Below are 26,347 nucleotides of genomic sequence, written 5' to 3' on the forward strand. Positions count from 1 at the left end.
AATATACCGTCCAAACACAGTCCGGTAGGTGGCGGTAATGCGCCTCAAGTTGGTCATTCAAATTGAAAAGAAGAAGAAGATGATTGGACATTTAGTGTCAGTCACGCGGGCGCTCTCGGAAGACAACGGCGGCCGCTACCAAACCACTCCTCTTCAACTATCAGCTGCAACTAACTAAATTAATTAGTTAATGTAAGTAATTGTAGCCTAATTGAATCAAAAACGTTTCTGTGTTCCAACCAGACGTCGTGTAGGTGAGTAGTTCGTCGTGTTTCCTCTGCTCGCGTCGTCTAAACCGTCGAGTTGTGTCTTTCTTAGTCAATGTTTTCTCCCTGGCTAACAAGGCCAATGTTGGCCACTTAACCCTTTAACCCTATTAAAACTACTTGCCGCTTTAATCATTGTATTTAGCCTATAGCACAAGTCATGCATTGAATGTAACCTCAAGTGCTGAACAGTATTAAGTAAATCACAATATATTTGCTAAAGCTTAGGGGCGACCGTGCCTTTTGCAGCCATAGACTGTCACTGCCTGGTAATAACAAGGTAGGCCAATGACAGTATCCCGTCTAAAGTTTTTCACCAGCCACGATGAGTAGGCTAGCATACGTTACCTAGTGACTGACTGACAGCCATGGTGAGTAGGCTAGCACACGTTACCTAGTGACTGACTGACAGCCATGGTGAGTAGGCTAGCATACGTTACCTAGTGACTGACTGACAGCCATGGTGAGTAGGCTAGCATACGTTACCTAGTGACTGACTGACAGCCATGGTGAGTAGGCTAGCATACGTTACCTAGTGACTGACTGACAGCCATGGTGAGTAGGCTAGCACACGTTACCTAGTGACTGACTGACAGCCATGGTGAGTAGGCTAGCATACGTTACCTAGTGACTGACTGACAGCCATGGTGAGTAGGCTAGCATACGTTACCTAGTGACTGACTGACAGCCATGGTGAGTAGGCTAGCATACGTTACCTAGTGACTGACTGACAGCCATGGTGAGTAGGCTAGCATACGTTACCTAGTGACTGACTGACCAGGCTGACTTGACAGTAACGTTACCCATGCAGGCTGAACAATAGCGCGAGACAAGTTCTGTGAGGATATTCGCGCGCGGCTCATGTGAGGAATTGCAATTATATTACAGTAACAGTCGCTAACTTGACTGCAAAAGTAATGTAGACTAGGCTGAAAAATAGCGCCAGACATTTGTTAAACACAGTTTATTCATAACATACGATTATGACGATTATTCAAATAATTAAAATTCTCCACGATTAAGTTATCGCGGGTGTTTTTATCGCGATTAACGATAAAAACGATAATCGTCCCATCCCTAGTTAGAGGTAGGTACCAGGGTTAGAGGTAGGTACCAGGGTTTCACCCAGGGTTAGAGGTAGGTAGCAGGGTTTCACCCAGGGTTAGAGGTAGGTATCAGGGTTTCACCCAGGGTTAGGGGTAGGTACCAGGGTTTCACCCAGGGTTAGAGGTAGGTATCAGGGTTTCACCCAGGGTTAGGGGTAGGTACCAGGGTTTCACCCAGGGTTAGGGGTAGGTACCAGGGTTTCACCCAGGGTTAGAGGTAGGTATCAGGGTTTCCGTTAGAACACATTGGTGCCGGTCAACGTGTCCGGGAAGATTTCAATGTGTCGCACAAACGGGAGAAATTCCGGTCATCATATTCAAATATAATATAGGTGTTTGTCGCGGTGATTAGCTGTTGTGTAGCCTATATATGCCATGTAATGTCTATTTCTCATCCGATACGATTAGAGGCGAACTATATAATAATATAGGCTTTCATGATTCGCATGCGCTACTGTCCAGGGCTGCACGCACGCCACACTGGGCCTAGTCACCTTTGCTACTTCGAATTACGACTGTAGGCTAAGATGTTTATTTCAATTGCATAATGGGATTTGAGGATGTAATTGGTCATTTTAAGTATGCCTAGTTTAGCTTTTGATGGCTATTTGAACGGACTGCATCGATCGATCAATGAACGGACTCCACATTACGTTAACTGAAGTGTGTTAAATAGTTTCACGACAGTAATGTAAGTTTTCTATTTTCTCTTTCCAGTTTTACCCTTTTTATCAATAAAACAACGTCATTTCTATAACCACGTCTCGCTGATAGGGAAGGCATTAAGTCTAGCTGCCTGTCAAATCATACTTACTCGGACTCGGGAGTATGAGAATGAGGATGTATCATGGACTATTTCAATTTAGTGGCACAAATTAAACTCTAACACTATAGATAGACTAAATTGAACTAAAATGATGGACACCGACTGAATAACTGAGTGGGGGGAAGACAGGTCTCAAATGTGGAACAATTATAACATTTAATACATAAAGATAAAACATACACAAATATATAACATTGATATCCCTAAACTCAAATGTAGTGTGGTATTGTCAACCTAATCTAATCAATCCTAATCTAATGGTACCAGTAGCCCAGGTTGTCGATAGTAGCGCACGTGGAGATGGCCGAATGTAGAGGAGGAAAGTTCAATGGAAACTCCCGGAGTAGAAGAGGTAGCCAGGGGGAGTAGAAGAGGTAGCCAGGGGGAGTAGAAGAGGTAGCCAGGGGGAGTAGAAGAGGTCGCCAGGGGGAGTAGAAGAGGTCGCCAGGGGGAGTAGAAGAGGTCGCCAGGGGGAGTAGAAGAGGTAGCCAGGGGGAGTAGAAGAGGTCGCCAGGGGGAGTAGAAGAGGTCGCCAGGGGGAGTAGAAGAGGTCGCCAGGGGGAGTAGAAGAGGTCGCCAGGGGGAGTAGAAGAGGTAGCCAGGGGGAGTAGAAGAGGTAGCCAGGGGGAGTAGAAGAGGTCGCCAGGGGGAGTAGAAGAGGTAGCCAGGGGGAGTAGAAGAGGTCGCCAGGGGGAGTAGAAGAGGTCGCCAGGGGGAGTAGAAGAGGTCGCCAGGGGGAGTAGAAGAGGTAGCCAGGGGGAGTAGAAGAGGTAGCCAGGGGGAGTAGAAGAGGTAGCCAGGGGGAGTAGAAGAGGTAGCCAGGGGGAGTAGAAGAGGTAGCCAGGGGGAGTAGAAGAGGTAGCCAGGGGGAGTAGAAGAGGTAGCCAGGGGGAGTAGAAGAGGTCGCCAGGGGGAGTAGAAGAGGTCGCCAGGGGGAGTAGAAGAGGCAGCCAGGGGGAGTAGAAGAGGTAGCCAGGGGGAGTAGAAGAGGTAGCCAGGGGGATGTTGTACTCTGAATCTCCCGACTCAGGGCTGGAACGGGCACGGCAGGCTCAATCAATGAACGGGGTTGAGATGGCTAGCGTCCTTTACTAGCCGCATCTCACGGCCCTCGGTGGTCATTCACTGTGCTCTAGCACATCCAAAACACGCAGAACAATAACCTTGACTCCGGTCACTGCAGTGGTTTTGTTTAGACTAGAGCAAACTAAATTAACTGACGAATTTCTCCCTCACAACTACTCGCGCCGTTGAGAGACAGGGTTGCCAGATGGGGCGGGTTACCGCCGAATGGGCTACTGGGTTTAGCGGTTAGCGGACTAGTCCCATCTGGCAACCCTGCCGCTGTTTGTTCATCGCGTAGGCTAGTCTACACATTAATAATAAAAGAAAAAATATAGCCTATATATTCGTCTTTTTTAATGTAGAAGGAATCAGAATATGTGACATTAATTTTAGCAAATTGTATTCAAATTGTGCTTAAAGGGAATTATTTTCACCGGACATTATGACCGAAGAGGTTTAAATATGTCGGACTTCAACAGATTTTATCGGGCAAAGACCGGTAATTACCGGTTAACGGAAACCCAGCTTTCAATATATATGGCAGTTATATAACATTATGTTATGAGTGTGTAACAACAGTTATGTAACATGACTATGTTATGAGTGTGTAACAACAGTTATGTAACATGACTATGTTATGAGTGTGTAACAACAGTTATGTAACATGACTATGTTATGAGTGTGTAACAACAGTTATGTAACATGACTATGTTATGAGTGTGTAACAACAGTTATGTAACATTACTATGTTATGAGTGTGTAACAACAGTTATGTAACATGACTATGTTATGAGTGTGTAACAACAGTTATGTAACATGACTATGTTATGAGTGTGTAACAACAGTTATTTAACATTACTGTATGTTATGAGTGTGTAACAACATCTACTAGTTACCTCCCTGGTCTGGCCTAGTTACCTCACTGGTCTGGCCTAGTTACCTAGTTACCTCACTGGTCTGGCCTAGTTACCTAGTTACCTCCCTGGTCTGGCCTAGTTACCTAGTTACCTCCCTGGTCTGGCCTAGTTACCTAGTTAGTGGAGGTTATTGGTTGACAGTTTTGACAGTTTCCCAGATGTCGGCCCGCGGCTCCCAGAGGGCTAGCTTCACCCAGGGCCGCCCTGCCCCCCCCAGCCTCTCTGGAGGCAGCACCAGCCTCAGGACGGGTAAGCCAACATGTCTGACAACCAGTCACATGTGTTTTCTCTCCTTCTTTCCCTCTCTATCCTCCTCTCTCCCTCTTTTGCTGTCAACCAAAAGGCAAACATAACAACCAGAGTATGTATAATCTAATAAGAGGTATAAATGTATCCATATCAATTCATAACATAATTAAAATTGAATATTGGATTGCTGTGGGCAATGCAGTCAGATAATGTCATTTTGACTCTCACCTGAAAACAATTGTATGTCCAACTATTAAAAGAAAACGGACATTTCCAATGCTTCAATCCACTGTCCATGTACTGTAAATATGCCATTATGGTATTACCATAAAGCCCAATTCTAGCAGAATAAGAAAGATTGTATATCTACTTTAAGTAAAATAATAAAGTGCATCCAGTTATAGGGCTGCAACAACGAATCTATGAAATCGCAAAAAATCGATAATGAAATTCGTTGGTGACAAATTCCATTATCGATTCGTCGGGTCTTGTTCCATAACAAACCTACTTCCTGTTGACGCACGCCACGCTGTCTTGCGGAGCCGGCGCGGAGGCGGAGAAAACGACTCGACCAAAATCGTCCAAGGTATACGAGTTTAACGTTGGCTGTACCCATGCCATATGTTGCGTTTTGAAGTGAGGATCATTCGTTTCACTGGCACAGCTGTAGGCCTAAGTTAGTTCTTCTCGTTTATCTAATAGATTCTCCCTCTTAATGACCTATTGTATTTTTAGCTTGCTATTCGCATTCTATGCCTTCAGCACCGGAGTATGCTCATAGTCACTTGTATTAGTAAGGAGATGCACTTGTGAGTTCTGGCGAAGCGTCAGCTAAATGACTGTAATGTAATGTGATAGCCAGTGAGTGTTTGCTCGCATTCATGAATTCAATATTGCATGACAAGTGTATTTAGCTAGCTGGCTAAAGTCAGTGGTAGAGCAGAGGTGATGAGCTAAAGGCTAGCTAGTGGTAGCCTACCAAACTACCCGTGAGTTAGAGTGAGGCACTGACTGTAGCCTAACCTATTATATGGAGTGAGAGGTCACATTGCATTGTTTTGGAGCATATCTGTTATATAAAAACATTAGTGTCTTGTCTGTAGCCTATATTGCACTTTGGGTTACTGACCTTTACATTAAACAAAGTTATTACCTAAAACAATGCATGTATTGAGCTAGAGTTCAACTACTTTATTGAAACAATCTACTGCCATAGTCCATGGCCTGTTGTTAAACCTATTTGATGTAGCAAAGCCTTTTTTATTTATATTATTTTTTATTTTTTATTAATACTTATTCATTTTGCACATGTATATGTATAGGCCTGGCTGATTTAGACAACCTAAAATAAAATTGGCAAAATAAATACTTTTTTTTCATTTTTATTCGATTAATCGAAAAAATAATCGGCAGATTAATCGATTATCAAAATAATCGTTAGTTGCAGCCCTATCCAGTTAGTTCTTTAGCTGGCAAGTGTGCAGCAGACTAGCTCATCTCATCACCTCTGAGCTAGCCAGCTTGCTAGTTGTTTGACACTATTTACACCATGAAACTATAGTCAGACACTTTCTAGTCACAATAATAACAACCAATTTTAACCAACTTTCTCTGTCAGAACACTCAGCAATTATATTTGCTAACGTTTCAACTTGCTTACTTTCATCTGCAGACATCTCACCCTGCAAAAACTCTCGCGCGCACACACTCGCGCACAATCTTGTATTATTCTCCAGTGCTGGCACAGCGAAGCGAAGTGTGGAGATAGGTCTAGTTATATGAGACTGCGGGGGGTTCCGTTGGTGTCCCTGCGTGTCTTAACATGTCTCTGTGTGTCCTTGTCCCAGCGCCACCCCTCCTCCAGGAGTTGATTGGCAGGTACAGGAGGGGGGAGACCCATCCTGTGTCGGCTCTCTACCAGCTGGCCCGGGTGCTGCAGCTGCAGCTGGACCTGAAGGAGACCACAGGTACACACACACACACACACACACACACACACAGAGCAGTGATGGGAGATGTGTGTGTGTGTGTGTGTGTCTGGGTTTCCGTTAACCGGTAATTACCGGTCTTTGTCCGGTAAAATCTGTTGATGTCCGACATATTTAAACCTCTTCGGTCATAATGTCCGGTGAAAATAATTCCCTCTAAACACAATTTGAATACAATTTGCTAAAATTAAATTGTCCCATATTCTGATTCCTTCTATATTAAAAAAGACGAATATATAGGCTATTTCTTTTATTTTATTATTAATGTTTAGGCTAGCCTATGCGATGAACAAACAGCGGTAATAAGCGGTTGCCAGATTTAGTTTAGTTTATTAGTTTATTATATCGAGGACAATCCAAATACATGAACCATATAAAATACAGTAAAAAAGGCAGCGTTAGCCGGCTAATTTTCAGCTGAAGTCCCCGGCCAGTTGCAACATGGCATCCTGAAAAGTAACGTCATTAGTTAAAATAAAACATTTAAATATTCTAAGAACACGTGACTGAGACAAGGTACCCCAACATCACACTTGACAAAAAACACAAGTAAGCAAGCTGAGGTGATTGAAGGGGCTACAACAAACACTAACAGCGCATAGGGGACAGGGACACATGGAGTCATAGCAAACACGTAGAAGCTCACACAAGCCAGAGCATGTTTACAAACCACACAACATACACACTTATGGGAGCAGCGACATTTCAAGCACATAGAAGCCACAGGACAATTACAGGCCACACAACATTAAGCACTTACAAACAGCAATACATTAAACAAACCAAAACATACAAAAAAGGCATTATGGGGAGGCAGCACAGAGAGGGATTAATGAGGACAAGTATAGTTCTGTGTCAGCCAGGCTTTCATGTGTGTTGTGAAGGTGGAGTAAGTAAGTATGTCTTTGAGTTGGTTGGGTAGTGAGTTCCAGTTTTCTATTGCCATCACTGAGAAGGATTGTTTACTGAAGGTGCTTTTCCTGAATGGAACTATAAGGTCGCCACGAGAGGTGCTTCTGGTGGGCCGTAAGCTGTGGTCACGCTGGTTTGAGTTTAGGGATATCAATGTTATATATTTGTGTATGTTTTATCTGTATGTATTAAATGTTATAATTGTTCCACATTTGAGACCTGTCTTCCCCCTTCAGTTATTCAGTCGGTGTCCATCATTTTAGTTCAATTTAGTCTATTTATAGCGTTTAATTTGTGCCACTAAGGTGAAATAGTCCACGGGTGTGTATCCCCCGTATCCACGTTGTGGATTCTAAATGGTAGAGGACCTGCATGTCACTGCCACTGAATAATAACGCGCCCATTGATACTTTGTGCTCTGTGCCAGATAGTGCTACCACTGTGCCAGATAGTGCTACCAATGTGTTAACGTTTCTTTGTCTCAAGTGGGGTCATGGAATCGTGCATATGTTATTCATATCTTGCTGTAAGTTCTATGGTATCCCACTTGAAGTTGTAGGTAAATGTTCCATTGGTTTATTATATGGTAATTTGGTAATTATATGATGAAGCTACTCTTCCGATTAATGAGACAACAGAAAATATATTTTAATAAGTAAAATGCATAGTTTAATATTATCAGTATGTATAGCATAATGATACTGCTGGCTGCTCTGTAGCCTCTTTTCTAAATAGGACATGTACATCAGTCTTCACATAAATACAATAGATATCTATAGTCCTTCCTTAAACATTTTAACTCCAGCTTTCTGGGCAGTTCGGCCTTTTGGCACTTTATTTTGTATGATGGCTGTCACACATGGACAAGTGGCAGTCAGTGTATGTGTATGTTAGAGACGAGGATGAAAGATGTCGGCTAGGCCTAATTTAGTGTTTGTTTCATTGTTCACAACCAGCAACAACAAAGTGAATGAATAAAAAACATAATTCCTGCTTTTTGTCTTTATAATGGTATTTTTTCTTCAGTTAACACAGATATCGTGATGTATCGTTGATGACTTGTCTTACAATGTATCGAATATCGCAGAATCGCTGTATCGTGATACCATCGGTATCGGGGCACAAAATATTGTAAGGTTATTGTATCATGAGTTACCCACCCGTGAACTGTGACCCGGCATTAAACATGTGGCTCACCTGTACAGAGAGGCATGGAGGGTGTAATTGGCCCTGCCTGAATACTCTGAAATAGCACTTATCATTTCACTGATCTGAAATGACTACAGATTGACAGGTTACATTTCTGACATATTGCTTTTACCCATCCATGCTACAAATAAGTTAATAGTTGGAACCAATTCTCATCTACAATCAAATATAATGATTGATGTAATATCAGGGTGTCCACGGTGTCTTGATGTATGTAATATCAGGGGATCCGCGGTGTCTTGAAAAGTATTAAAAGTTGATGAATCAATTTTGGGAAAATCAAGACCCTTAATAAGTATTAAAAAGTCTTATCACGGTTTTATGAGGTCTTGAATTTTGTATGTATTTTTCTGAATTAGACTCTGTCCAAAGAGTTTGAGTCCTAAAAACTTTTAGTAAAAGTTCGTGAATTTATTAGTTTTATTAAAAAACAAAGATGAACCGGAAATTCTGTTGTATGATAGTGGTCTAGTAGTCTATTGCAAACTAAAACTGTTAAGTTAAAGGTGTCACTGATGTAAACGGTTACAGCTTCCTGTATAAGATTCCTGTATATACCCTGAATATATGAACACAGTTTTTTAAGAAACGTGTCTTCTGTAGCGATGTACACACAATCAACAGGCAACGGATCTTAGAAGTATGTTGTGAGAGAAATCTATGCGCCGCACAGCCGGCAACGGTAGGCAGGGCAAGTAAAAATGTAGATGGTAAGATGGCAAGTAGGAAAAAACCTTAACGTCTGACTTTCTCTCTCTCTGTTTCTCTCTCTCCCTCTCTCTCTCCTCCCCCCCCCCCCCCCCCCAGGTACTCTCCCAGGGCTTTACTTTGCGTTCTGTGTGGTGGTGGATGGTCACCAGTACCAGGTGGGTATGGGTGTCACCAAGAAGGATGCCCGCTACAAGGCTGCTCAGCTGGCCCTGGACGCCCTGCTGCCCAGCCTGGAGGACACCCTGCTGACCCCCCCCCTGGACACCCCAGGTCAGTACCCCCCCCCCCCCCTGGACACCCCAGGTCAGTACCCCCCCCCCCCTGAAATAAAATCAACAAAATCTAGAGGGTGGCAACATCAAAAAGAAAAAGAAAATAGCGGTTAAGTCATTAAAGCCGAGCAGGTGATTTTATATAGTAGGTGATCAAATACCAAGATATCCTACAGCTGCAGCGGAACATGCGGAACGCGCATACAGCACTGAAAATAGATTACCGTATAATATACATGTGACTGACAGATACGCCCAAGACACACACACACACACACAGAAAAATCATCAGCTCATCGAATATGAAATACACGAGAGATAATCAGATAATCAGATAATCATATATGATGCTCCTGTACCACTGAAGAAATGAACTGAAACATTAACGGGAGCTTGGTGAACTTGTTTATCGGTAACTTGCTTGTTGGACTCGCTGGCTTGTTATGTTCATCCCAGGTATGTTCTTTATGCTATTGTGTAGCTGAATAACTGTTAATGTGTTATGTTAACATACCGGACACCTATTCAGCCTGTTGTTCTGTGTGCTATTGTGTAGTTGAATAACTTGCCTTTCCAGATTAAATGTCTGTTCTTGGTCTTGGATTTTGTGTTAAATTTAAAACATGTAAAAAATGCGACTTATATATGTTTTTTTCCTCTTCATGACACATTTTTTGACTGATGCGACTTATAGTCCGGAAAATACGGTACATACACACACACACACAATGAAAGATCATCAGCTCATCAATACGAAGTAGGCCTACATGAGAGTACACGCAAAGAAACGGCTAACGTTACTCATTAACTGTTTACACAAGTAAAATCACAGTGTGACAGTCAGATGGAGCATTCGGTAAACAACAACAGCAAGGTAATGCATCAGCTGAGTTAAAGAAAACCAATTCTTACCTTTGATGACACCGACATGAGCCCTGCTTACCCGTACCTCCGCCGTTCTGTTCGTGATGATTTTAGAGGCAATAGATTATTTTTCTCCCGCGCATATTGCCCTGTAATTAGACCATAGACCACAGCTACCTTGTGTCTCTTATTGTCCAAATGTTCCCTGAATTTTAGCTGCGTGTTTTTCCAGCATGTAAATCCGTTGTCAATAAAAATTCAACTCCCCTTCTTTTCCCCTGCCAATACTGTGTGTTTATCACATTTACCAACGTTTATGCTATGAATAGTTGGAAGCTAGCGTTAGGTGCGAGGCTGCTCGGTTAGCCCATTTGCGGGAACATTATTTGTTTCACAAAATAGGCTGATTTAGTTGAACATGAACATCAGAGACTACATTACGAATGTTCATTTAAAATACGGTACTTGTATACTGAGCACTGGTATAAGAACATGAACCAGAGAACAGCAGTAAATGCAATAACCCACAGTCGTCGCTGATGATGTTCCGTTTTCGATTAGGATAAGGGATTAAAGGGACCGGCGAAGAGAGAGAGGAGAGGGATATCCAGAAATCCAAATGTCCCGCTAAATTCGGGCCAATCACAAAACTGTTTTGCAAGCGCGTCGCCTCGCGCGCGTGTTGAGAGCAATTCAGTCTTGATTGCAGTGCAAACACAGGTTAATTGCAACATTACATATTGTAACTTACTACTCCCTAAATCGGAACGAAATGTGTTGCGCAGCCTGAATCAAAGTGGACTGAATCAATTGGTGGCGGAGAAAATGTATTTGTGGCGGCCCGCCACGAATCAATGCATATAGAGGAAACACTGGAGAGGCCTGGAGAGGGCAGCTGTCCCAGGCAGGAAGAGGAGCTCAGTCTCCTTACGGTTCAGCTTGAGGTGTGTGTGGTTCTGTTACTAACATAGGGCTTTCACACCGGCAGTTCCGAACGCCGGTTCGCGTTCGCGTTTGGAAACCTCCGAACGTTGGCGCTGTCTGGCGAACGAGCCCGCGTTCATACCAGTGTATTGTTCGCCACACAGCGCCAACATTCGGAGGTTTCCGAACGCGAACGCGAACCGGCACGGTTCTTTGCCGGTGTGAAAGCCCTAACAGTGAGGTGTGTGTGTGTGTGTGTGTGTGTGTCAGGGCCTCCTCCCCTCCCCGTCAGTGAGAGGCCGTCCCCAGACTCAGACGTCAACTCTAGAAGACCCCTCTATGGCAAGTCTGTCTCTGTCTGTCTGTCTCTGTCTGCCTGACTGTCTGTCTCTGCTTGTCTGTCTGTCTGTCTGCCTGCCTGCCTCTGTTTGTCTGTCTGTCTCTGCCTGTCTGTCTGTCTCTGCCTGTCTGTCTCTGTCTGTCTCTGTCTGTCTGCCTGTCTGTCTCTGTCTGTCCCTGTCTTTCTGCCTGTCTGTCTGTGCCTGCCTGTCTGTTTGTCTCTGTCTGCCTGTCTCTGTCTGCCTGCCTGTCTTTCTCTGTTTGTCTGTCTGTAGGCCTGTCTGTCTGTCTCTGCCTGTCTGTCTGTCTCTGTCTGTCTGTCTCTGCCTGCCTGTCTCTGCCTGTCTGTCTGTCTCTGCCTGTCTCTGTCTGTCTGTCTGTCTCTGCCTGCCTGTCTGTCTGTCTCTGTCTGTCTGTCTCTGCCTGCCTGTCTCTGCCTGTCTGTCTGTCTCTGCCTGTCTGTCTCTGTCTGTCTGTCCCTGTCTTTCTGCCTGCCTGCCTGTCTGTCTGTGCGTCTCTGTCTGCCTGTCTGCCTGACTGTCTCTGTCTGTCTATCTGTCTGTCTGTCTGTAGGCCTGTCTGTCTGTCTCTGCTTGTCTGTCTGTCTGTCTGCCTGCCTGTCTCTGTTTGTCTGTCAGTCTCTGTCTGTCTATCTGTCTGTCTGTCTGTAGGCCTGTCTGTCTGTCTCTGCCTGTCTGTCTGCCTGCCTGCCTGTCTCTGCCTGCCTGTCTGTCTCTGCCTGTCTGTATCTGTCTGTCTGTCCCTGTCTTTCTGTCTGCCTGTCTGTCTGTGCCTGCCTGTCTGTCTGTCTCTGTCTGTCTCTGTCTGCCTGCCTGTCTTTCTGCCTGCCTGCCTGTCTGTCTCTGTCTCTCTGTCTGTCTCTCTCTGTCTGTCTCTGTGCATAACGCTTTTTTTTCGGATGACCGATTTAAAAAATATGCATATGAAAAAAACCGCATCAGTGTGCAAAGACCTTTAGTTGTGTGTTCTGCTGCTGACCCCCTCCTGTCCTGCGTGTGGCGCTGTAGAGCACCAGGCCCCCATGGACGACCAGGGGTCCCAGGTGTCCCAGGTATCCAAGGCCGTCAGGGAGCAGCTGGCCAGGCTCATCCAGGGATGCCCTCAGTTCTCTGGCTGCGGAGCCACGGTGGCAGCCTTCGTCTCCCAGTCACGTGAGTGGGCGGAGAGGGAGGGAGAGGGAGAGGGGAGGGGAGAGGAGGGGGGGGAAGGAGAGGGGCTACTTTCTACGTCACACACACACCCTGGTAGTAAATCTCCTACACACACCCTGGTAGTAACCCTCCTACACACACCCTGGTAGTAACCCTGCTACACACACCCTGGTAGTAACCCTGCTACACACACCCTGGTAGTAACCCTCCTACACACACCCTGGTAGTAACCCTCCTACACACACCCTGGTAGTAACCCTCCTACACACACCCTGGTAGTAACCCTCCTACACACACCCTGGTAGTAACCCTGCTACACACACCCTGGTAGTAACCCTGCTACACACACCCTGGTAGTAACCCTCCTACACACACCCTGGTAGTAACCCTCCTACACACACCCTGGTAGTAACCCTCCTACACACACCCTGGTAGTAACCCTCCTACACACACCCTGGTAGTAACCCTCCTAGAGACTGACATGGCAGACCCCCTCCTCCTCCAGACTGTCTGACCTCCCCCCTCCTCCTCCAGCCTCGGGGTGCGAGGTGGTTGCCATGGGGACCGGGAGCAGCAACAGCAGGGAGAGCCCTGCGGCCGATGGACGCCTCCTCCACGACTCCAACGCTGTCGTCACCGCCAGGAGGTCCCTGATGAGGTTGGGGGGGGGGGTCTGATGAGATGGGGGGGGGGGGGGGGGTAGTCTGCAGTAACTAACGTTAGTTCTCAGAACAGCTAAAGTAAATTTTATGTTCGGACAAGTTGACTTCCTCCTGCAGTCAAAACAAAGAGAAAAATAAATGAATCAGTATGTATTAATATGTATTCATATCCACAAAAAATTAATTCCTCCTTCAGTCATCCGATCGGAAGAGTCATAAATGTTTTACCGAGCCGCACCTCATTCTCCTTGTCTATGAGGTGGAGTAGCTTGTCTATGAGGTGGAGTAGCTTGTCTATGAGGTGGAGTAGCTTGTCTATGAGGTGGAGTAGCTTGTCTATGAGGTGGAGTAGCTTGTCTATGAGGCGGCGTAGCTTGTCTATGAGGTGGAGTAGCTTGTCTATGAGGCGGCGTAGCTTGTCTATGAGGTGGAGTAGCTTGTCTATGAGGTGGAGTAGCTTGTCTATGAGGTGGAGTAGCTTGTCTATGAGGTGGAGTAGCTTGTCTATGAGGCGGAGTAGCTTGTCTATGAGGCGGCGTAGCTTGTCTATGAGGTGGAGTAGCTTGTCTATGAGGTGGAGTAGCTTGTCTATGAGGCCGCGTAGCTTGTTTATGAGGCGGAGTAGCTTGTCTATGAGGCGGCGTAGCTTGTCTATGAGGCGGAGTAGCTTGTCTATGACGCGGCGTAGCTTGTCTATGAGGCGGCGTAGCTTGTCTATGAGGCCGCGTAGCTTGTTTATGAGGCGGAGTAGCTTGTCTATGAGGCGGAGTAGCTTGTCTATGAGGCGGAGTAGCTTGTCTATGAGGCGGCGTAGCTTGTCTATGAGGCCGCGTAGCTTGTTTATGAGGCGGAGTAGCTTGTCTATGAGGCGGAGTAGCTTGTCTATGAGGCGGAGTAGCTTGTCTATGACGCGGCGTAGCTTGTCTATGAGGCGGCGTAGCTTGTCTATGAGGCGGAGTAGCTTGTCTATGAGGCCGCGTAGCTTGTCTATGAGGTGGAGTAGCTTGTCTATGAGGCGGCGTAGCTTGTCTATGAGGCGGCGTAGCTTGTTTATGAGGCGGAGTAGCTTGTCTATGAGGTGGAGTAGCTTGTCTATGAGGCGGAGTAGCTTGTCTATGAGGCGGCGTAGCTTGTCTATGAGGCCGCGTAGCTTGTCTATGAGGCCGCGTAGCTTGTCTATGAGGCCGCGTAGCTTGTCTATGAGGCGGAGTAGCTTGTCTATGAGGCGGAGTAGCTTGTCTATGAGGCGGAGTAGCTTGTCTATGAGGCGGAGTAGCTTGTCTATGAGGCGGCGTAGCTTGTCTATGAGGCGGAGTAGCTTGTCTATGAGGCGGCGTAGCTTGTCTATGAGGCGGCGTAGCTTGTTTATGAGGCAGAGTAGCTTGTCTATGAGGCGGAGTAGCTTGTCTATGAGGCGGCGTAGCTTGTCTATGAGGCGGAGTAGCTTGTCTATGAGGCGGCGTAGCTTGCCTATGAGGTGGAGTAGCTTGCCTATGAGGCGGCGTAGCTTGTCTATGAGGCCGCGTAGCTTGTTTATGAGGTGGAGTAGCTTGTCTATGAGGCGGCGTAGCTTGTCTATGAGGTGGAGTGGCTTGTCTATGAGGCGGCGTAGCTTGTCTATGAGGCGGCGTAGCTTGTCTATGACGCGGCGTAGCTTGTCTATGAGGCGGCGTAGCTTGTCTATGAGGCGGCGTAGCTTGCCTATGAGGCGGCGTAGCTTGTCTATGAGGCGGCGTAGCTTGCCTATGAGGCGGCGTAGCTTGTCTGAGGCGGCGTAGCTTGTCTATGAGGCGGTGTAGCTCGTATCAGAAGTTGTAATGTTGTTGCGTGAGCTTTATTAACTCCACTGCCCACGAAAGTGCCAACCTTCCTGAGCACGAAGTTGGCTTGTGGAAATGTGAAGTCTGTAGTGAAAGAAACCGACACGTTACTCAAGCCAGTTCTGCCAATATAGCTGCCTTGTCAATGTAGCTTCCTTGTCAATGTAGCTGCCTTGTCAATGTAGCTGCCTTGTCAATGTAGCTGCCTTGTCAATGTAGCTAGGTAGATGCAATGTCAAGGTAGGCAGGCAGACAGGTAGACAGACAGGCAGACAGACAGGTAGACAGACAGGCAGGCAGGTAGATAGGCAGACAGACAGGTAGGCAGACAGGTAGACAGACAGACAGGCAGATAGGCAGACAGACAGGTAGGCAAGCAGACAGACAGACAGGTAGACAGACAGGCAGGTAGACAGGTAGGCCGGCAGAGAGACAGGTAGGCAGACAGACAGACAGGTAGGCAGACAGATAGGCAGGTAGGCAGACAGACAGACAGGTAGGCAGACAGACAGGTAGGGTTGTCAGAATGCTGCCAGGAGGGTGGTGTGCTTTTTCCTGTTCCTCAGAATGTTCCTTCAGCCCTGCCTCCTCCTCTGCATAGACTACTACCTGTGTGTGTGTGTGTGTGTGTGTGTGTGTGTGTGTGTGTGTGTGTAGGTACCTGTACAGGCAGGTGTGGCTGTTCTTCAGCAGGAACCAGGGTCTGGAGGGGAAGTCGATCTTCCAGCTGGACCAGACCAGCGGGCTGCTGGGCCTGAAGGCCGGGAACACCCTGCACCTCTACCTCAGCCAGAGGCCTGCTGGGGCTGCCAAAACCCCCGCTAACCTGTACTATAACACCTCTATAACACCTATACAACACCTATACAACACCTCTATAACACCTCTACACTGCGTTCCAAATTATTATGCAAATTATATTTTTCTCTGATTTTCCTAAATAGTCGATGCAAATGGACAATCAGTATAATTTTCAAGTCATCAACCGTTAGAGTATAATTCAAATTTTAATGAACAAACCTCCCAATGATAACAGTATTTTTTTTTTTTTTATAAAAAAAACTCAAAATGCACTGTTCCAAATGATTATGCACAACAGAGTTTCAAAACATTTTATAGGTTGTAAAGAACTAAAAATGGTAATTTGATGAATTTGCAGTATTAGGAGGTCATATTTACTGAAATCAAAAGCTATTTCAAACAAAAACATCTTAACAGGCCAAGTTACATGTTAACATAGGACCCCTTCTTATCACCTTCACAATTCTTGCATCCATTGAACTTGTGAGTTTTTGGAGAGTTTCTGCTTGAATTTCTTTGCAGGATGTCAGAATAGCCTCCCAGAGCTGCTGTTTTGATGTGAACTGCCTCCCACCCTCATAGATATTTTGCTTGAGGATACTCCAAAGGTTCTCAATAGGGTTGAGGTCAGGGGAAGATGGGGGCCACACCATGAGTTTCTCTCCTTTTATGCCTATAGCAGCCAATGACACAGAGGTATTCTTTGCAGCATGAGATGGTGCATTGTCATGCATGAAGATGATTTTGCTACGGAAGGCACGGTTCTTCTTTTGTTCTTCTTTTTGACCACGGAAGAAAGTGGTCAGTCAGAAACTCTACATACTGTACTTTGCCGAGGTCATTTTCACACCTTCAGGGACCTTAAAAGGGCCTACCAGCTCTCTCCCTGTGATTCCGGCCCAAAACATGACTCTGCCACCTCCTTGCTGACGTCGCAGCCTTGTTGGGACATGGTGGCCATCCACCAACCATCCACTACTCCATCCATCTGGACCATCCAGGGTTGCACGGCACTCATCAGTAAACAAGACTGTTTGGAAATTAGTCTTCATGTATTTCTGAGCCCACTGCAACCGTTTCTGCTTGTGAGCATTGGTTAGGGGTGGCCGAATAGTAGGTTTACGCACAACTGCAAACCTCTGGAGGATCCTACACCTTGAGGTTCGCGGGACTCCAGAGGCACCAGTGGCTTCAAATACCTGTTTGCTGCTTTGTAATGGCATTTTAGAGGCTGCTCTCCTAATCAGATGAATTTGTCTGGCAGAAACCTTCCTCTTTATGCCTTTATCTGCACGAACCCGTCTGTGCTCTGATTCAGCCACAAATCTCTTCACAGTACGATGATCACGCTTAAGTTTTCGTGAAATATCTAATGTTTTCATACCTTGTCCAAGGTATTGCACTATTTGACGCTTTTCGGCAGCAGAGAGAGCCTTTTTCTTTCCCATATTGCTTGAAACCTGCGGCCTGCTTAATAATGTGGAACGTCCTCCTTAAGTAGTTTTCCTTTGATTGGGCTCACCTGGCAAACTAATTATCACAGGTGTCTGAGATTGATTTCAATGATCCAAAGAGCCCTGAGACACAATACCATCCATGAGTTAAATTGAAAAAAACTAAATTAAATGTTTGACACTTGCACTTACACTTGCAATTTGCATAAGAATTTGGAACGAGGTGTATAACACCTATACAGCACCTATACAACACCTATACAACACCTCTACAACACCTCTATCACCTCTACAACACCTATACAACACCTCTACAACCCTTCTCCCCCTCCCCCCTGTCCCTCTCTAACAACCCTTCTCTCCCCCCCAGGCGTCTGGGGCCCCTGTCCGTGGCTGCCTGGGAGGTGGGCAACCAGCTGGCTCTGCACGTAGTCCTGGGGGGCCGCGTGTTCAGCCTGTGCTCCTCCCCCGCCACCCAGGACTCCCCCGCCACCCCCTCCTCCCCCCTGCAGCAGGCTTCCCGGCTGCTCAGCATGTCCGCCAGCGACAAGCTCATGCAGTGGCAGGTCCTGGGCCTCCAGGGGGCGCTGCTGAGCCACTTCATAGAGCCCGTCTACGTCAGCAGCATCCTCATAGGTGAGCAGGTCACACCTGGGGCTTTCACACCTGGGCCTTCACACCTGGGGCTTTCACACCTGGGGCCTTCTCACCTGGGGCCTTCACACCTCCTAGGGCCTTCACACCTGGGCCTTCACACCTGGGCCTTCACACCTCCTGGGGCCTTCACACCTCCTAGGGCCTTCACACCTGGGCCTTCACACCTCCTAGGGCCTTCACACCTCCTAGATCAGGGGTCGGCAACCTGCGGCTCCGGACCCCTATGCGGCTCTTTTGCCCATCTTCAGTGGCTCCCTGTGGCTTTGACCACAAATTATATGGAAATTAACAATTAATTAATTAATTATTTTTTATGTTCCCGCGGTCTCTCCTTGAACTTACAACTCCCTGCTTACGCTGTAATGTTGTACGAGGGCCAATAGGATTCGGACATGTTGGCACATGACTAGTTATTATACATTTTATCTGGACCCAACATGAGACTGGATGTGACGGGGTTTTTTCAAGAGTAGACCTATATCCACAGGGATTGACGAAGTACTGCGGCAGGCAAAGCAGGAAACTATCCACATTGTCTACAACTTTGTGGCTAGATTTATATACGGACATCGGCGACGCACATCGATGAACGGGAGCTTCCCGGTGAGCGCTATTGGCCTACTTTTAAATGCAAAAAACTGCTTGTCTTTAGCTCACGTTTAGGTTACGTTTAACTTAAAATAGTGAAAAGAGGACGAGGGAGGCTAGTTTTCATTTGGTACTGTAGTCTACAGTCTGTAGAGTAGATTTGTCTATTTTTTGGCTTGCTCACTTCCTCCGGATGAAATTACCAAATTATCCATATTTTTTCTCAGGCTAGTATAGCCAGAGAGTATCAACCCACCTGTTAAAAGGCACCAGAATTATGGAAGCATATAGCTGACTTAATTCAAATGCTAATGCAATATGAGATTGCAATTGCATGTTCCACTTTTGCATGCATTCTTTCAGACAATATTCAAATTCAAATGCAATTCTAATGATTTTCATTTTCATTTTCATGTACCCGATGTGCACATTCGCTGTCAATATTAAAATTATAATGCAAAGCCATTTGACATTTAATTTCCAAAGTCATGCGCTGCTTTGTAGCTGACAAAATTCTAAAGTTCATTCTAATGTGCAAATGATTTTAAAAATATAGCACTTCATTTGCCACTTTTGCCTGCGTTATTTGAGTCGATATTCAAATTGTAATGCAATAATGTGATTCGCAATTGCATTTACATGTTCTAGTAAACACATCCGCTTTACAGCTGACAAAATTCAAACTCTCTATGCAATTCGGTGATACGCAATTGCATTTACATGTTCTAGGAAACACATCAGCTTTACAGCTGACAAAATTCAAACTCTCTATGCAATTCGGTGATACGCAATTGCATTTACATGTTCTAGGAAACACATCCGCTTTACAGCTGACAAAATTCAAACTCTATGCAATTCGAACGCATCCGGGTACTTTGCTCTCCCGTCATGTCCACGCCCCTTTTTGGGTGATAGAAGAGGGGAAGTTTGACTGGCGGTCAATGGAAATTTGGTCTTTGCTACTTTAATCCGATAAAATAAGAAAACCGTAGTGCTTTTTAGATATTAGGAGCCCAAATCCGATGGCCAGTTAGGCAAACTATTATTGTTGTTGCCGATCAATGATCGACGTCGTTATATAGAGAAAATTAATGAAATAGGGGTTGATTCATCAGAGCAGTCATACGTCATCTCCCTGTCATCAGGGATTTGTCGATCTTTGATTTGATTTGCCGTGTAAGTCCCCAGATGAGAGTGTTACATTAGTTTTCTTAAGATAGGATAATGAATAAATCTGTTCAATTGGCATTTTTTTCAGTTTTTTTCAGTTTTTCGGTTTTTACACAAAAACTTAAACTACAGATTGTAAGCTTTCAAATGATGTGTCATACATTCAAATCAGAGAAAGATTGAACACAACAGGCGTATTTGAATGTTGGTTCACCTCAAACACTGAATGGGAGAAAAGTGACTGAACGACTGACTGAGCTACGAACGCTGCTAACAAAACACATCGCTACGAAGGTCTAAACTGTATTTTAATAACATGACAACATACTGGGAGAACATCGACATGCTAAAAACACATAACTACACATAACTAGATGAACACACAGTTTTTACTTTTGAACACGAGCTAAAACGAAAGTATGTTTACAAGTCAACCCTCCCTTACCGGTAGCCTCCGGCAAACGAGAATAATGAATCCAATACACACATTATAAGTGTTTAGTGATCGTTAAACTGTTGTTTATTATATCGAGTGGGTACTTTAAAACTTCAAGTTGAAAGCACCAAGAAAGACCGCCTCGAAATTCATCGATGTTCATGTCCCGTGCTAGCACTGTTGCCTTCATTCGAATAGTGACTGTAGAGACGCTTCTACTTGCTGCTCTCTGTTCAACAACCCACTGTTGGAGTTTGTCCTCTAACTGATCTAACTGTGGCCATCTCGCTTTGTTCCCTCGGAAACTCTGTTTAGTCTTCTTTACTTGGGGTCTTTATACACACACAAGTGGTGTGGGACTGTGAGTAAGCACAGTACCGGTGTTTACTGATTACCGTAATGCTGCAAGCGGTGCGGCTTTGTAGTTTACCAGTCGTACTGAAACATTTTGACAGAGCGCCTTGAGCGCCATGTACAACCAGTATGGATCAACCAATTAACCAATTGATCCATATATAAGGCGCTCCGGATTATAAGGCGCACTGTCGGTTTTTTTGAACATTTTGGGTTGCCGACCCCTGTCCTAGGCTTTCACGCCTCCTAGGGCTTTCACTTCAGCCCAGAACCATGTACCCCAGCATCAGACCCATGTTCCCCAGCATCAGACCCATGTACCCCAGCATTAGACCCATGTACCCCAGCATCAGACCCATGTACCCCAGCAGCCCCTCGTTGGTGCTGGTCAGCAACAGAACCCTGTTATCCCTGTGACCTTTAACCCTAACCCCCCCTCTCCCCGGTGTCTCCCCTCCCCCCGGTGTGTCCCCCTCTCCCCGGTGTCTCCCCCCCCCCCAGGTGAGGTGAGCTGTGCTGACGTGGGAGGGGTGGAGATGGCCGTGACCCAGCGTGTGAACGGCATAGCGCCCCTCCTGCCCGCGTTCTACTGCCTCTGCCAGCCCCGCATCAGCCTGGCCCCCGGGCCGGCACCAGAGAGCTGCCCCACCCCCGACACGCACCTGGCCCTCAACTGGAGCCAGGGAGACGACCTCTTCCCAGAGGTGGTGGACGGCCTGGGGGGCAAGACCCTGGAGGGGTGAGTCATTACACCCTGGAGGGGTGAGTCATTACACCCTGGAGGGGTGAGTCATTACACCCTGGAGGGGTGAGTCATTACACCCTGGAGGGGTGAGTCATTACACCCTGGAAGGGGGAGTCATTACACCCTGGAGGGGGGAGTCTATACTACCCCAGTGTTTTCACCCGGTAAAAATTTTTATATGGATCAATTTATACCTCTTATTAGATTATACATACTCTGGTTGTTATGTTTGCGTTTTGGTTGACAGCAAAAGAGGGAGAGAAGGATAGAGAGCAGGATGGTGTCGGCACACCAGAGAGAGAGACAGCAAGAACCAGGTGAGAAAGTGGACAGGTAGTCAAGACCACATAAGTAAGTAGCCTTGAGAACCGATGGTTCTGGAGCCTAATGGCCCATAGGGCAGGAGCCTATCTCCTGTTTCCGTAGCGTGAGGCGGCTTAATGTACAAGTTGGTACACCCCCTGGACATGACGCTGGTATGTGGCAGGGCCTTACCCCCTGGGGGGGGGGGGGGTCCATGCCGCCCCCCCAAGGCAGCAAACCTAGGGGAAACACTGCTACCCTGGAGGGGTGAGTCCTTACACCCTGGAGGGGGGAGTCATTACACCCTGGAGGGGGGAGTCATTACACCCTGGAGGGGGGAGTCATTACACCCTGGAGGGGGGAGTCATTACCCTGGAGGGGGGAGTCTATACCCTTGAGGGAGTATTCCATGGAATTTACAGGGCAGGCTTAGGTGTGAACAGAAGCCTGAACATTCCCTGGTCCGGTTACGCATGTCTGACGCAAGACATTTTCGCGTGGGACAAGTTAACCAATCACAGCCAGAAGTTTCTCACGCCCCCCCCCTCCCCCAGGTCTCCCTTTAAGAGTGGTCCTGGTCTGGCCAGCCGGCTGTGCAAGGTGGCCATGTTGAGCCGCTTCAACCAGACGGCCAGAGAGGCGCAGAGACCCGAGCTGCTGGAGGCCGCCACCTACAGACAGGCCAAGGTACTGCACCTAACACCCCTACAGACAGGCCAAGGTACTGCACCTAACACCCCTACAGACAGACCAAGGTACTGCACCTAACACCCCTACAGACAGGCCAAGGTACTGCACCTAACACCCCTACAGACAGACCAAGGTACTGCAAACACACACTGCTCTGTCTACCAGGGAAGCAATGAACCTCCGATTTCTGCCTCCACCAGCCTCACCACCTGTCCTGTGTGTGTAGAGGATGGCCTAACTAACGTGTGTGTGTGTGTGTGTGTGTGTGTGTGTGTGTGTGTGTGTGTGTGTGGTGTGTGTGTGTGTGTGTGTGTGTGTGTGTGTGTGTGTGTGTGTATGTGTGTGTGTGTGTAGATGATGGCGTTGTCCTACCAGGAAGCCAAGCGTGTGATGAAGTCGTACCTGGCCCGGCAGGGCTACGGGTCCTGGGCGGTCAAACCCCCCCTCACTGACCTGTTCAGCCAATGAGAGGAGGAGAGGAGAGGAGAGGAGAGGTTTTATTTTGTTGTTGTTTGGTTCTGAAAGTGTTTTGGTTTGTGTTTTGGTTTGTCTGTGAAGAGATTGAATTCAAATAAATTCTGTTTTTTGAAGAGAAAATCTTGAAATCAACATGAGTGACTTGTTACTTTAAGCTTTGACACTGTGGTGAACAGAGAGAGAGAGTGTGTGTGTGTGTGTGTGTGTGTGTGTGTGTGTGTGTGTGTGTGTGTGTGTGTGTGAGAGGGGAAATTACTTTCTCACAGCAGCAAGATTTAAAAGAGTTTGTGGGATAAAAACACACATAGTAGAGAGAATAGAGATGAGGAATACAGAGAGTAGAGATGGGGAATGGCTGAGGGGGTGAAGGTCTGAAGCACTATATTATTATTGACATAGAGATGGGGAATGGCTGAGGGGGTGAAGGTCTGAAGCACTATATTATTATTGACACTGGAGAAACGGTAAGTAAAGTTTATTTCTATAGCACCTATCAGACCAGCGGTCACCAAGTGCTTTACATAGGCTAGACAAGTAATAGCAGGTTAAAATAAATAATAATAAATTAGACTTATATAGTGCTTTTCTAGACACCCAAAGACACTTGATAGGTAAATAGGTGAACAAGTGAAAAGAAAAACAAGAAACAAATGAGTGTACAACAAATAATAACAAGACACAAAAAGGCAGACAGGCTTTTGGGGTTAGCCTGTCTGTACAGGACAGTCTTGAGCTGTTTTTTAAAAGCTTCGACCGAGACCGCTGATCTAAGTTCCAAGGGCAGAGCATTCCAGAGTTTGGGAGCCGCGGTTTGGAATACTCGATCACCTTTGTTTTTTAATCTGGCACAGGGGACAACCAACAAACCCTGGTCAGAGGACCTGTATGCAGGTGCCTGACCCTGAAGGTACAAGGGGGGGAAGTAGGAATCTTAGGAGACACAGTAGAGGGGGAAGCAGGTGTCTCAGGAGACACAGTGCTGGGGGGTAGTAGATGTCTCAGGAGACAGTGCTGGGGGGTAGTAGATGTCTCAGGAGACACAGTGCTGGTGCTAGGGGGTAGTAGATGTCTCAGGAGACACAGTGCTGGTGCTAGGGGGTAATAGATGTCTCAGGAGGCACAGTGCTAGGGGGTAGTAGATGTCTCAGGAGGCACAGTGCTAGGGGGTAGTAGATGTCTCAGGAGGCACAGTGCTGGGGGGTAGTAGATGTCTCAGGAGACACAGTGCTGGGGGGTAGTAGATGTCTCAGGAGACACAGTGCTGGGGGGTAGTAGATGTATCAGGAGACACATGGCTGGGGGGTAGTAGATGTCTCAGGAGGCACAGTGCTGGGGGGTAGTAGATGTCTCAGGAGACACAGTGCTGGGGGGTAGTAGATGTCTCAGGAGACACAGTGCAGGGGGGTAGTAGATGTCTCAAGAGACACAGTGCTAGGGGTAGTAGATGTCTCAGGAGACACAGTGCTGGGGGGTAGTAGATGTCTCAGGAGACACAGTGCTGGGGGGTAGTAGATGTCTCAGGAGACACAGTGCAGGGGGGTAGTAGATGTCTCAAGAGACACAGTGCTAGGGGTAGTAGATGTCTCAGGAGACACAGTGCTGGGGGGTAGTAGATGTCTCAGGAGACACAGTGCTGGGGGGTAGTAGATGTCTCAGGAGACACAGTGCTGGGGGGTAGTAGATGTCTCAGGAGGCACAGTGCTGGGGGGTAGTAGATGTCTCAGGAGACACAGTGCTGGGGGGTAGTAGATGTCTCAGGAGACACAGTGCTGGGGGGTAGTAGATGTCTCAGGAGACACAGTGCTGGGGGGTAGTAGATGTCTCAGGAGGCACAGTGCTGGGGGGTAGTAGATGTCTCAGGAGACACAGTGCTGGGGGGTAGTAGATGCCTCAGGAGACACAGTGCTGGGGGGTAGTAGATGTCTCAGGAGACACAGTGCAGGGGGGTAGTAGATGTCTCAAGAGACACAGTGCTAGGGGTAGTAGATGTCTCAGGAGACACAGTGCTGGGGGGTAGTAGATGTCTCAGGAGACACAGTGCTGGGGGGTAGTAGATGTCTCAGGAGACACAGTGCTGGGGGGTAGTAGATGTCTCAGGAGGCACAGTGCTGGGGGGTAGTAGATGTCTCAGGAGACACAGTGCTGGGGGGTAGTAGATGTCTCAGGAGACACAGTGCTGGGGGGTAGTAGATGTCTCAGGAGACACAGTGCTGGGGGGTAGTAGATGTCTCAGGAGACACAGTGCTGGGGGGTAGTAGATGTCTCAGGAGACACAGTGCTGGGGGGTAGTAGATGTCTCAGGAGACACAGTGCTGGGGGGTAGTAGATGTCTCAGGAGACACAGTGCTGGGGGGTAGTAGGTGTCTCAGGAGACAGTGCTGGGGGGTAGTAGATGTCTCAGGAGACACAGTGCTGGGGGGTAGTATATGTCTCAGGAGACACAGTGCTGGGGGGTAGTAGATGTCTCAGGAAGCACAGTGCTGGGGGGTAGTAGATGTCTCAGGAGACACAGTGCTGGGGGGTAGTAGATGTCTCGGGAGACACAGTGCTGGGGGGTAGTAGATGTCTCAGGAGACGCAGTGCTGGGGGGTAGTAGATGTCTCATGAGACGCAGTGCTGGGGGGTAGTAGATGTCTCAGGAGACGCAGTGCTAGGGGTAGTAGATGTCTCAGGAGACACAGTGCTGGTGCTAGGGGGTAGTAGATGTCTCAGGAGACGCAGTGCTGGGGGGTAGTAGATGTCTCAGGAGACACAGTGCTAGGGGGTAGTAGATGTCTCAGGAGACACAGTGCTGGTGCTAGGGGGTAGTAGATGTCTCAGGAGACAGTGCTGGGGGGTAGTAGATGTCTCAGGAGACACAGTGCTGGGGGTAGTAGATGTCTCAGGAGACACAGGTGGTGTAGATGTCTCTGGAGACACAGAGGTGTGTTGGTGTAGAGGTGGTGGGGCCAGTCTGCCAGCGGAGGGAACGGGCTGAAGTTTGGGGAGTGACCATTTCCTGCAGGTATGCAGGGGCTGTTCCCTTTGCTGCCTGGTAGGCGAGCACCAGGGTCTTGAATCTGATGAGCTGCTACTGGGAGAAGAGTGGAGGGTGTGAAGGAGGGGGGTAACATGGGAGAACTTGGGGAGGTTGAACACCAGACGGGCAGCAGCGTTCTGGATGAGCTGCAGAGGTCTGATGGCGGAGGCGGGGAGCCCGGCCAGGAGTACGTTGCAGTAGTGAAGGCGGGAGATGACCAGTGACTGAGTCAGGAGTTGCGCTGCTTCTCTGGTGAGGGATGGTCGTATCCTACTGATGTTGTAAAGGAAGAATCTGCAGGAGCGTGCTGTCGCTGAGATGTTCTCCACACAGGACAGGCGGTTGTCCAGG

General features: G+C 47.3%; 1 protein-coding gene across 1 annotated transcript; it reads left to right on the plus strand.

Moving 5' to 3' along the window:
* Nucleotides 1-4,338: 4,338 nt before the first annotated feature.
* On the plus strand, nucleotides 4,339-22,968 carry LOC308170483 (adenosine deaminase domain-containing protein 1-like; the record flags this gene model as incomplete). Its single annotated transcript, XM_080545271.1, has 11 exons — nucleotides 4,339-4,429; nucleotides 6,277-6,396; nucleotides 9,346-9,519; nucleotides 12,677-12,820; nucleotides 13,355-13,478; nucleotides 15,960-16,130; nucleotides 17,928-18,414; nucleotides 21,027-21,153; nucleotides 21,264-21,501; nucleotides 22,365-22,497; nucleotides 22,855-22,968. The coding sequence occupies 11 exons, from the start codon at nucleotides 4,339-4,341 to the stop codon at nucleotides 22,966-22,968; spliced, it is 1,923 nt and encodes a 640-aa protein (XP_080401397.1).
* Nucleotides 22,969-26,347: the final 3,379 nt, after the last annotated feature.

Source organism: Nansenia antarctica (genome assembly GCF_963989245.1).
Source record: "Nansenia antarctica genome assembly, chromosome: 14".
NCBI lineage: Eukaryota > Metazoa > Chordata > Actinopteri > Argentiniformes > Microstomatidae > Nansenia > Nansenia antarctica.